At 49.8% G+C, this 12,260-nt stretch overlaps 1 protein-coding gene across 2 annotated transcripts in view; it reads right to left on the bottom strand.

The window, feature by feature from the left end:
* The window catches only part of LOC120762132 (vascular endothelial growth factor receptor kdr-like), a 133,123-nt gene that overhangs the window by 56,622 nt on the left and 64,241 nt on the right, over nt 1-12,260 (bottom strand). For both annotated transcript variants that reach the window (XM_040084219.2, XM_040084220.2), the window contains exons 9-10: nt 11,333-11,508; nt 504-654 (exon numbers count right to left, since the gene is read on the bottom strand). In XM_040084219.2, the coding sequence (XP_039940153.1) occupies nt 504-654; nt 11,333-11,508 (327 nt within the window). The remainder of the gene's footprint in view (nt 1-503; nt 655-11,332; nt 11,509-12,260) is intronic.

Below are 12,260 nucleotides of genomic sequence, written 5' to 3'. Positions count from 1 at the left end.
TGCAGCACAGAGGGGGACAAAATTCCCTCTCCCAGGGACACCGAGGCTGCCACAGGAGCCTGAGCCCATTGTGCAGGAGTGAAGACAGCCCTTGGGAAGTGCCATGAATCCCACAGGGATTTAAGGAAGCCAAGCCTTCAGCAGGTTTGTCTGGAAAAATCTCTAGCAGGGTGAAAGGTGTGTTAGCTCTGCCCACGAATCCTGCTGGTTTTCCTTTGTCAAATATTCACAGCATTCAGCAGGGCTAAGGAAAGTCAGAGGGGCATTGCTGGTCAAGGTAAAGGAAAATTCAATGATCTTTAGTCACTTTAAACTTATTTGACACAATTCAGGTGATGCACAAGGTGCACAAACACTGCCAGACGCCAGCTGGGCTCAGAGCCCCGGAGATCTTCTCTCTGCTTGTGATTTTAGCTCAGACAAATAGGATGGAGTGGAAAGAAAACCTGGCTGGAAACCCCCAACAGTTCAGGAACACATTCATCCATGGGGACATCACTTACAAGGTGTCTGTGATGTTGCAGGGCTGCCACTTCCACTGGATCCTTGGCTCAGGATTCCCGCTTGCCGTGCACTGGATTTTGTGTTTGCTCCTCAGTTCCACCTTCACAACCTTATCAAAATCTGTTTCCTTTTCATAGATCTTGGGTCTCTCTAAAGAAAATAAAAAAACAAAGCCACAAAAGAGCAAATGAGCAAATTTACATCCATAAAAGGTTTTGAAACATTTTGCTGGGAGAAATGATGAGCCAGTGAGGCTCCTGATGTTGTGGGGAATTCCCAGAAGTTCTGAAAATATCCCTCCACAGAAACAAGGCTGTTGGTCGTGGTATTTCACAAAACACATTGCAATGCTACCACGTTCATCCTAATCCCTTTCAAGTGTCATTGGGGACCTGCTGGGCTTCTGGAAAATTGATGCCATGGAACATCTCCTGCTCAGGGCTGCAGGACCGGGATCAGTCCATGGACTGTGGGCAAAATGGGATTGGAGGGCTGATGTCCCCTCCTGAGAGAAAACTTATCGGGCAGCTGCAGTCACCAGGTTCACAGGACTGGGGTAAAAAACATCTTTTTCACCTGAACTCTTCCCTTTTCTGTGTGTGCGTAACGTGCACTGGATGGAGGGAAGAAAACGAGGAAGGAGTGGTGTGGGAAAAACCCTCGGAGAGAAATGCCACGGAATTCTCACCAGCCACGGTGAACGCCATGAAAAATGTCACGGCATTACTCACATCAAGATCACACCCTCAAGACTGGAAATGTCTCAAGAGCAAACTTTTTGTGACACTTTCAGGGCTGCTCGTTGCCAGCAGGAAAGAAACGCTCCGTCCTGTCTCCTTCCAGCTCCCACGGGAAGGCACGAAAAGGAGAAATAACGGGAAAAAAGCCCCAAAGTGAACTGAACTTTTGCTAACCTCCGACAGGGTGGGTTTGAGTTTGGGGTGAAAGCACAGGCTCTTCCCTTGTGCAGACAGCTCTGCCCATCCCTGGCCACATCCCTTTGTCTGCTTCTCATAACAGGAAATCAAACAGATTTATTGGTGGGGTCCCTCTGTGAGACACCCCAGTGCAGCCAAGAGAGGCTGCTCTGCACCGAGGCCTTCTGACAAGCTGGGAAGTGAATGTAGATTAGATTTCTATTTTTTTGGGCTAACTTATTTTTTCTGCTGTCAGGGAGGCCCCAGATATGTAAATATGAGCTATTGCCCACCTCATCAATCTTGAGCCCTTTCCCTCTTTATTTAAAATGGTCTTTTTTTGCCTTCCAGCCCTCATAGGAGTGGACTGACCAGGCTGATCCCGTGTCTTGGTGGGACTTTCACTTGGCATTTCTCATGGTCAGGCTCTGAAAGATCTTCTGACCTCACCAGTGCCTGAAAACACATCAGTGTTTCCTTCTCCACCCCGTGGAAGCATTGACTGGAGTAGGTTCAGCCGTATCCCATCCTGTCATAAAACACTGGCTGTTTGAAGGACCTTCAGCAGGTCCTGATTAACATTTCCCCTGAGAAACCCAAGTGCTGGCCCCTGCTTGGCGTGGCTCTCGTTGAGCTGAGGATCCCACGTGCTTGGAGATTTCTGAGCAGCTCGCAGGACAAACTATTGGAACTAACGGAGAATTTCCTTAGCTAGTATCTCATTTCCCATCAAGAAAGTATTTCTGATCATAAAACCAATTCTGTAAATTCTCCCCGGAAGGAGAAGCACATTTTTTTAATTATCTTGGATGTTTCTCTTTTCAGTCTCAAATCCTGTGTTTGACATGTCTGGACTGAGCACACAAGTGAGATTTCTTTTGGAGAAAGACTCCAAGTTCAGTGTGAAAGGTAACACAAGTGTTATGTGAAAGGTTACTCAGGTGCTGCTTTTTGGGCTGTACAAACAAAGCTTTACACGCTTGGGCGGGGGCACTGGTGCTTGTGTGTGTGAGAGAGCATGGGGAGACAAGGACTGATCACAATCATTTAATATCAGAACATTTTTCTATAGTCTTGGTTGTCATTTAATTGTCCTTCTAAAAAAGAAATAATAATTTAACTTGCTCCAACTCTAACAAAAACATGCATGAGTGAGGAATGAATTCATGCCACAATTATGGCACCATTAAGTATGACTCGAGACCTAAAATGAGTCCAAATGATTCATCAATTGAAATAATCATTATTTATGATCAAGCAATTTTTTTTTTTAACTGTGAGGGGAAACACCCCCCCATCTGTTCTTTCACATAACACAGGGTGGGGTGGTGGCTGATGGTGGGCACAAATTCAGACATTCAAGAACTTTTCCAAATGCCTGTGCTTTTCCCCTGCAGAGGTGGAGGTGGTGTCACCCTGCAGGTGACCCTGCTGAGGTGTCTGTGACAGGGACAGACCCTGCAGGTGACCCTGCACAGGTGTCTGTGACAAGGACAGACCCTGCAGGTGACCCTGCTCAGGTGTCCAGGTTAAGGACAGACCCTGCAGGTGACCCTGTTCAGGTGTCTGTGACAAGGACAGACCCTGCAGGTGACCCTGCTCAGGTGTCGGTGACAGGGACAGACCCTGCAGGTGACCCTGCTCAGGTGTCTGTGACAAGGACAGACCCTGCAGGTGACCCTGCTCAGGTGTCGGTGACAGGGACAGACCCTGCAGGTGACCCTGCTCAGGTGTCTGTGACAAGGACAGACCCTGCAGGTGACCCTGCTCAGGTGTCTGTGACAGGGACAGACCCTGCAGGTGACCCTGCTCAGGTGTCTGTGACAAGGACAGACCCTGCAGGTGACCCTGCTGAGGTGTCTGTGACAAGGACAGACCCTGCAGGTGACCCTGCTCAGGTGTCCAGGACAAGGACAGACCCTGCAGGTGACCCTGCTCAGGTGACCCTGCTCACCTGTCCAGGGTCTTTCCACACCCCCAGTGCTCCCCTGTCCCTGCAGGGTGCTGGCCCTGGAGCACTGAGGGTTTAGGGGGGAATGTGGGGTCCTCCTACGGGGGACATTTCCTGGGATGGAGCCTTTCCAACCCTCTGCCTTGGCCATTTCGCCTCTGTGCCCCAGCAGGCAGCTGAAGCTTTGCCCTTCCCCTTGCTGGGCCAAATTCTATTTACAGCAGCTGCCTCCATGGGTGATGGAAACCTGATTTTAACGGTTTGAAAGTTGTTTAATGAGGATTTTCATTCTGTCTCTGGTGGTTTGTAGTAACGTAGAGTGTGCCAAAGGCATGTTAAAATCCCTGTGGTGCTGTCCCTGCATTCTTGCCGATCTCATCCCACATTTTCAGGGTTCTACAGTCATATCTTGTCTGTGGTAACAGCTGTGAGGAGAGCTGGTTTCTGCGGGATTGGCCTTTTGGATGGGCTCAGACTGGCTGGCTCCCCAGGGCTGGCACCTGCACAGGGTCCCCTGCTGCAGGCTCTCCCTCCAGCCTGCAGAGGGGATTTGAGCCCAAAGCCTGCCATGGCTGAGGGTGCACCCGGCAGAGTTTCTCTCTCTGTCTGCCCCTGCAGACAGAGCTTTGCTCTCTCTCACCGAGCAGCGCAGGGATCACTCACAGCCCCTTATCCCTGCTGGTGCCTAGTGTGGGCACGGCTGGGGGCACAGATCCCTCTGCCAGCACTGCCAGAGCAGCTCTCCCCATCCCCTTCCCTCCCTCTCTACCCCACCCTGGCTGCCCAGCCCTCCTTCCCAGGACCTGTCCCAGCCCTTGGCCACGGCCTGCCCCAGGCTCAGCTCCCTAAAGCAGAATCCAAACAAACCTCAAAAGCGTTCTGGTCCCTGCCTGCGTGGGGAGGGCTGTGCAGATGGCTTTAAATGTACCCAGAGAAATGGCTTTTCATCCTCTCTGGCTCCAAGTGTGATTGTATCCCCAGCTCGCCTTGCAGAGGTGCAATTGCTGCTGTGAGAGCTGACCTGAATAACTAAAGACTTGGCTGCTGCTGCACTGGGAAATGCAATCAAAAAGCACTTCTGCTTACTGTAGGTTTCAAATTGATCAGCATTATGCAAATCTCACCTTCCTCGCTTGCTCTTATCTCCAGTTTGTGGCATTAGGAGCAGATAATTTGTACAAGGATTAGGACACGAACCCCTCTGCAGGACCCTTCTCTCCCCGAATTCCTTGCAGGTGCCATGAGGTGCCTGTCACCCAAAGGAGCATCCAAATATAGAGGACAGCCCAGAGAAACTCTCTCTGCATTTTGTAGAGGAACTTTGCTCTCCTTTCAGTGCCCTCTGACTGAACTGCTGTTTATGCACCTTCCCCACTACCATTTAAGCTGCTTCAGAAAATCTTTTCACATTAAGCACATCATTAAAATAACATAGAGAGGCCAGTGAAGCATTAATCTCAACCTTAGGTACTTTGCTGGACATGGGGCTTCATTAAAACCCTTGATGGAGTTGCAGGTTGTTTTCTATTTATCTTTTCTGTTTCCCAAAACCCCCAAAATATTTCCCCTTGGGAGCCTTCTATCTGATGTTCGTACAGTACTTAATGGAAATACAAGTGAATATTCTGTAAGGTAGAGAGGGAACTTCCTAGTGCAGGCTTGGACTGGGAAAGGGTAAAATTTCCCCCAAAGCAAAACCCGAAATGACAAAGTTGTCTGGGTTCACTTCACGGTTCTTTCCTTTCCTTTTTATTGAAAGAAAGAAAAACGCTGAGTGAAATGACCTGAAAACACAATCTTGGTTTCAGACTGACCACTGCGTGGTGTTTGAGCCTGGCTGATGGTGGCTGGAAGGCTTTCTGGGGCTGATTGTTGCTGTTTTGTTGTTTTTCAATGCCCTGCATCCAGAGCTGCTCTCAGGTGGGTGCACGGCCCTGTCCCCACGGTACCTGCTAGGAAATGGCTGAAAACAGCTGAAAACAGCCCAAAATCTCTCTGTGAGTCAACAGCACAGCCAGGAATAGAATTAGGGACAGGATTGTGCCCCTGCCTATCTCCAGCTGCCCCACTGTGACCCTCTGGAATAGGGCTGGGAGAGAAGCAGGCACTTGGATCCTGGAGGAAGAGATAACAGGAGAAATCACAGGGAACTTGACCTGCCCCACAGGGAATTTTGGTGTTAAAGTGTCAGAACAGCCTGGTTTGGGTTTTTCTGACCTGTGTCACTTCTGGATGTCTCTCTCTCCCCAGAGCAGGAAGAAATCTCTTTTCCAGTGCTCTCCCAGAGCTGTCATTCACCCCCAATGCAGCTTTGGGGCAAAAAAAGGGGGATTTCTCTCATCTGTCTCTCCCCATTTAATTTTTTACAGAGTTCAGAAGGAAATGGGTAATGAAGAACTGCTCATTTTAAGCAGAGCAGGCAGTTCTCTAGGGTTTTTCTCTCTGTCCCCTTTGCCTGCTTTCCCCAAATCAGTTAATGTACCTGCAGGTTGGCTGGGGGAAGCCTGGGGAGCACGAGCTGCCACTTCCCTCCTCACTCTGGGTTTTAGGGGCTGTCAGACCGAGATTGCTGCTGCAAGGACATGACTTGAATGCTTCAGATCCTTCTGGCAAACTCCAGCAGGCCCCCACCTTCCTCTTCCTAAAATTGCTTTGGCCACTTCCAGCAGAATGAAAATAGCTCATCTGACTTTTTCATCAGGGGCTCTCCTGGGAGCTGCAAGTGTGCAGGGTTCGGATGATGTCAGGGAGAAAACTCTTCAGGATTTGTTCATAAATTTGAGGGAAAGGGCTGCTGCAGCCTCCTTGTGCTGCTGCATTTCTCTCTCATAAATCCCCCAGAAAAATATTGCTCCTCTCCTGCCTGTGCCTGATAACTGAGGCTGGAAGCACGGACTGGAGCACTGTGTCCTGCATCCATGGGCTGCAGACACTGCTCCCAGAACCCAGGAGGAAAGCAAAGCCTTGGACTTGGAAACACCTTGGAACAGCGGCTGGATGGGTTTTATTTGGGGATTTCTAGTTTAGCTCAGCTGGCCCAGGAGGTGGAAAATTCGGTTTTCTGTTTTGGCTTTTCCTGAGTGGCTCATCCTCTGAGGTGCTCCACAAAGGAAACCCAGCCCTGGCAGGACCCTGAGGAGGGGACAGTGTTTGTGTGGCTCAGTCCTTCAGCCTGAACATCAGCTGGATTTCACCAAAAATCAGAAAAAATCTGTCTCAGTGTTCAGCTCAGGGATTTCAGTGACCCTTCCACACACGAGGGACTGTGGGATATCCCCTGTGTCCTGAACCGGCTGTAGCTGAGATTCCCCCACCCTAAAAGCAATTTTCCTCTGCCCTGGCACAGCCCAGATGCATTAACCTCATCCTCAAGGCTCCTGCCCCTCTCCCTGCTCTGGCTCTGGGGAGGTGATGGGCTTTTGTTCTCATGGATCACCGCATATTTCTTGGCTTTTGTGGAGATCACTGGGGACTCCTTTGATGTCCACTCATCCCTTGCAAGCCAAAGAGGGTCAGGCACAGAACTGCCTTTGATTTTTAAACCAAAATATGAAGAGCTGGCCTGACTACAGAGTAGGGCGCTGTGCATCGCTCGGTGCTGTGGGGCTGCTCCTGCCTGGTAACAAATCGAGGTGTGACCAGCAGCAGGCACCCCTTTCCTTCCACTCCTTCCCTGGAGAGGGGAATTCACAGGAGCCTGAGCTTCTGGAGGTTATTGCCAGCCCTTAATCCTGCTTTCCTTACAGATACAACACAAGCTTGGGGGATCGAGGACTCGAGGAGGGAATGCAACTTCTGGAGCAGCTGGAGCCCAAAGAAATATGTGCTGGAAGTGCCTTGAGAGAGCACAGGAGAGAAACTTTGGGAACAAAGGGGAAAGGCAAAGTGGTGACAGAGCTTATTCACCCCACTTTTGAATTAACTGGTGCTTCAGCACTGTCCTCACTCCCTAGGTGGTGGCCAGAGCCGGCTGCCTGCTACAAAAGGGAGCGGCAGCCCTGATGGACGCAGATGAGTTGGACAAGGGTGAGGATGAGACACAGTCTGCTTGCCCAGAAATAGATTTGAGGGGGTTGTTTATGTTTTGTTCTGAGACTGCTTTGCACTCCAGCCTGGAATAACTCTTTTCTCCCACATTTCTCCTCCTTGGCTGGCTCAGATTTTCAGCCACCAGCTGTTTACTAGGATTGTTCCTTCTCCTTGCTCCCTCCCTTCCAAATTCTTCAGGACATTATTTTCTTGAAGCTTTTCTCAAGAAGAATTTAATCAAACAAAACAAAACCACAGCAACCCGCGGCTTCTTGGACAGTGTTTGATGTGTAAATATGTAAAGAAGGAGTGTTTTGAAAATGCAATCAGCTACCTCATGGGGACCTGAGTCCTACAACGAGCCAAGGTGACTCCACACAGAGATATGCGCTGCTGCAAGAAGGAATTCCAGCTGCAGTGGGAGCAGGAGTGACCAGAGGCACAGCTAAGCCACTTCTTACAGAGGCATTTTTGGAATTGCAGCACCATCCTCCTTGCTGGACCTTATCCTCTCACTTCCCACCCTGCAGCTCTGGAGTCATTTGTCTGTTTTGTTCCCTCTCCACTCGACCCCTCTGCAGGTACTCCTCAGCTTTGTGGCCAAATCAGCCCTTTGTGGGGAGATAACTCCCAATGCTTGGCTCATTCCCATGGAGTGAAACACCCTGTGCCCGCAGTGGGGCAGAACTCTGGGATTTCTCCCTGTTCAGTACCCAGGAGGTGACTCCAAGGAAAGCTGCAGCAGTGCAGGTCAGGGGAGACACTGCCCACGGTGCTCAGACACTTCTGATCTCGTTCTCATCCTGCTCAAAGGGTTCTCCTCTGCTGCCATTAGTGAGTAAAACACGCTGCCAAAATGAACACAGAGCGATCTGAGGGTCGAGCCCTGCCGCTGCTTACACTTCGTCTGTGAAAAACAATCCACAACAATTTTAACTTCAAACTTCCTCTGCGCCCAGCCCAAATATGCTGATGGCTGTGTCACAGCAGGCTGAGTGCCAGCTGTGTACCTGTGGCACATTAATGATGGATTGTTGTGGAGAGACTCAGAAGAGGGTGTGTGATTACCGATCATTCCTGCACTGCAGTGTCCCGGTGCAGCAACAGAAAACATCCAAACGGCATTCGTCTCCTCATTCCAAAGTCTGGTTATGTAATTTCCCCCTCTTCTCTTGAACAGTGTGGATCAGAACTCACTCCCTTTCTTAGCTGCGCCTCCGAAATGAAGGGCTGGCCCTGGATTTGGGGAGCGACGCTGCTATCCAAAGAGAAATTGCTCCTCACTCTCAGGGTGCATGGTTATACATGGTTATTACTAGCAGGAGGTTTATCAGCTGCAGGCTCCACCTTTTAGACACGATGTAAAACTGATACTCCAACCACTGCGTCCACTTGAAGCCCAAGAGGATTTTTCCCATCAGCTCCACTAATCCCAGTGTTCAAATCCCTGCTCCAGTAATTGCAGGCTGCCTCTGGTTCTGAGGAGGGACATTAATCACACCTCCAGCTCAGAGGTGGTTTCTTTCAGCTAATCCCTGCACAAAGTGTATTTTGGTCTCCTTCTCTTCTCTCAGGGTCTGCTGGAATTCTGAGCAATTTAATCTATTCAGGTGTGATAGCCAGGTATCAGTCATGATGGCTGGAGATAAAGTGCCAGGTTATTTGTGGAGAGTTAAGGGAAAAATGCTGATCTGCTTTCAGTGTGGAGCTGCAGAGTGTACTTGAAAGGAAAGCACAGATCTGAAAAAGCAGCTCCTGGAAAAGCTGTCCCCGCCCTCTGATGGGAAGCGCAAGAGAAAGGGCAGTTTGGAGAAGCTTCAAGAGCCCAATTTGCCCTTTTTTGGGGCTCTATCCACATGAATCTCAGCGAAACGAGCTTCTCCTGGGCTGAGGTTCACACAGAGCACATCAGGGTGGTGCTGCAGGGAAGAGCCTGGCAGGGTTTCCAGAATTCCCTGGGTGCTGCAGGGATTATTCCAGAATTCCCTGGGTGCTACAGGGATTCCAGAATTCTCTTGGTGCTGAATGGATTATTCCAGAATTCCCTGGGTGCTGCAGGGATTATTCCAGAATTCCCTGGGTGCTACAGGGATTCCAGAATTCTCTTGGTGCTGAATGGATTATTCCAGAATTCCCTGGGTGCTGCAGGGATAATTCCAGAATTCCCTGGGTGCCCTTGCTGCTCCCGCCAAGCAAACCCTCCCTGTCTGCAGCCTCGGGTTCCACCCATGGCACCCTGGGCTTTCGCTGCTCTGCTCTCATTCCCTGACTTTCTGTCACCAGCAAAGGGACACTTGCTCCGTGTTTTTCCTCTGCATCACCACGGGACAGCCCTGCAGCTGCTGGACTTTGAGAAACGAGGGGGGTTGCAATTAATTAATTATTGCTGATGAAGCCTTTGCTGACCCCTGGAAAGGCTGAGGATGAGCAGCGCTGCGTGAGGGACGGGATGCCCCAAGCTTGGACACACCATGGATGTGAAAAGCTGGTGCTGGGGTGGTTTGATCCTGAAATAGCCTCTTGCTGATAGAAAAAGGCTCTGTTTGTTTTTTGGTTGCCTCTTAGGGGAGCGGCGGCTCCTCAAGGAAACGCTCCCTTCTGCACGCAAACACCAATATTTACCTTGACAAGATAGTTTATTATCGTTCTTAATTTTCTCTTCCTTTGAACGTTTCCGTTCTCTGGAGAGGCAAAACCATTGTGTGGAAAAACAACCTCAAGTGGACAAATTATGCGGCTTGACACGTTCCTCCTGCTCAGCTGAGCTGCAGGACCTGACTGTGAGCATGCTCTTGGCTCCCTCCTCTCCCAAATCTCTCATTAATTTATCTCTAATTCCAGGTTTTTAAGCTATCATATCTTATTTAACATTTTTAATAGCTCAGATGTACCTAAGTGACAAGTTCTCTATTTTTTTAAGCATTATTCCTTTCTGAAAGGTGAAATGAGAAAAACACAACTGCTGGAAGCGACAATACATAAGTATATAAAAAATGGACAACTGAGGATATTTTTAGGTGTGAAGAGGGTAAGGAGAGAAGAATTCACCACAGAAAAGAGACCAAACCTGTCTCAATAACTACTCACTGCCCAAATGGAAAATACAAAGGGAAAGCAGAGCTAACTTTTGCTGAACTCCTACTTGGCCTCATAATTCAATCTCTGTTGCCAAATTCAATGGATTAAAAGAGGCAGTGGATGTGCAAAGAGACAATGTGGCTCTGTCATGCATTATCCACCCAGGGAGGCTGATAAATGGCATTCCAATATCAGTTTTCTGTCTATGGCAAGGGAACCCTCTTCAGCTGACACCACGGTTTTCCCTAAATTCCCCTGAAAAAGAAGCTGTCCCTCAAGTGCTGCCAGCAGAGAAGTGACAGAGCAGAAAATGCAGATTTAGAAAGTGGATCTGGAGCAGGATGATGGACAGACATAAAAGCCAGGGCAGCTCCTCCAGTTCCTTCCGTCAGCCCCACTGGGACCCTTCCTGTCCCAGCAGATGTTCTCCAGTGCTCTGCCCAAGCTGCTTTGCAATCTCAAGGGATAAAAGTTCCAGCCCTTCTCTTGGGAAACTGTGCCCCCACTCCTAAGTCCTCTCAACTCGATATCCTCCCAAGCTCCTATAAAAATGTGAAGTTTGTGCCCTTCCCAGGCATTCCCAGCTCCCAGTGTGGAGCCGCTGTCCCGGCTCTCGGTGCTGCGGCTGTGGGAGGTGCAGTGTCCCAGGGGAAAGGACTTGGATGAGCCAGGGTCACACCAACTCCCCAGAGCAGCTGAAATGAAGGGTTCAGTGCTTCCTCAGGGAGGTGGTGACCTCTGGGCAGTGCTAAACCCTGGGAAGTGCCACCCCTTCCTGCAGGCCGGTGCAGTAGGATCATGCTAAACAGGATAAACAAGGCAGCAGAAGGAATTCTACACAACAGGTCCTTACCTGTCACCACCAGCTGCATGGTGAGGTTCTTGCAGAGGCCGTATTTGGGGTTGCTCAGGACCATGGTGTAGTTCCCAGCATGTTTGGGTCTCACATCTCGTATTCCCAGTCTGTATTTCAGTGGATCTGGCTCGTAGCAGGTGTGGTTGTCCTTGATCAGTTTGCCGTCCTTGTACCTGTTTGGGAAGTTCCATCAGGGTTTGTCACGTCCCTGTCGACCCTCAGAAACCCTGTCACCCACACTAGGGGGATAAAGGGTCATCCCAGCAAGGGAAATGCAGGCCTGGAGTCACTGCTTGGATTGGATATTTATTCCTGTTATCCTTCCACACCAGAACTGATTCACATCTCCAGTGCTGTGGGATGGATTCACTCCACACAGGAAAAAGGTGGTTTGTTTTATCTGAATGAACAGTGCCTCTCACACACCCAACTGTGATCTAAATGCCCCTAAAATGAAGCTGCATGAGCAACACCAAGTGTGGGAAATCATGGAACAGCAAAATGTGTGTCACCAGTTTTAAAGGAAGAGATTAATTCAGCAGAATTGTCTCTCAGGATGTCTCTGTGAGCCTTTAGAGCCTTTACTGCTCCTGAAAAAGTTAAACTCCATGACTCTGAGAAAGCTGGTCCATAGGGAGGTCAGTGAGGAATTCCTGGCCTGGAATATTCCCTCAGGGCAGGAGAGCAGCATCTGCAGGAGAAGCTCCTCTTCGCTGCTCACCCCACAGGCAGGTTTATGGTTAGGAAATAGGCCAGGCTTTGCCACACACGGAGCTTTAGGCTTGGTGAAAGGATGCTGGGGCATCTCCCACTGCCTGAGGATGCTGGAAACTTCCTTTTGCACTCGTAAAAACGACCATCCTGAGAGACCTCCAGCATCAACAGCTGGGGCTCCAAGGGAAGGCAGCTCTGGTGGTCCCAGGCA

Source organism: Hirundo rustica, chromosome 21 (assembly GCF_015227805.2).
Source record: "Hirundo rustica isolate bHirRus1 chromosome 21, bHirRus1.pri.v3, whole genome shotgun sequence".
NCBI classification, from domain to species: domain Eukaryota; kingdom Metazoa; phylum Chordata; class Aves; order Passeriformes; family Hirundinidae; genus Hirundo; species Hirundo rustica.
The sequence above is the reverse complement of the archived record's forward strand: the minus strand, read 5'-3'. Positions and strand labels throughout refer to the sequence as shown.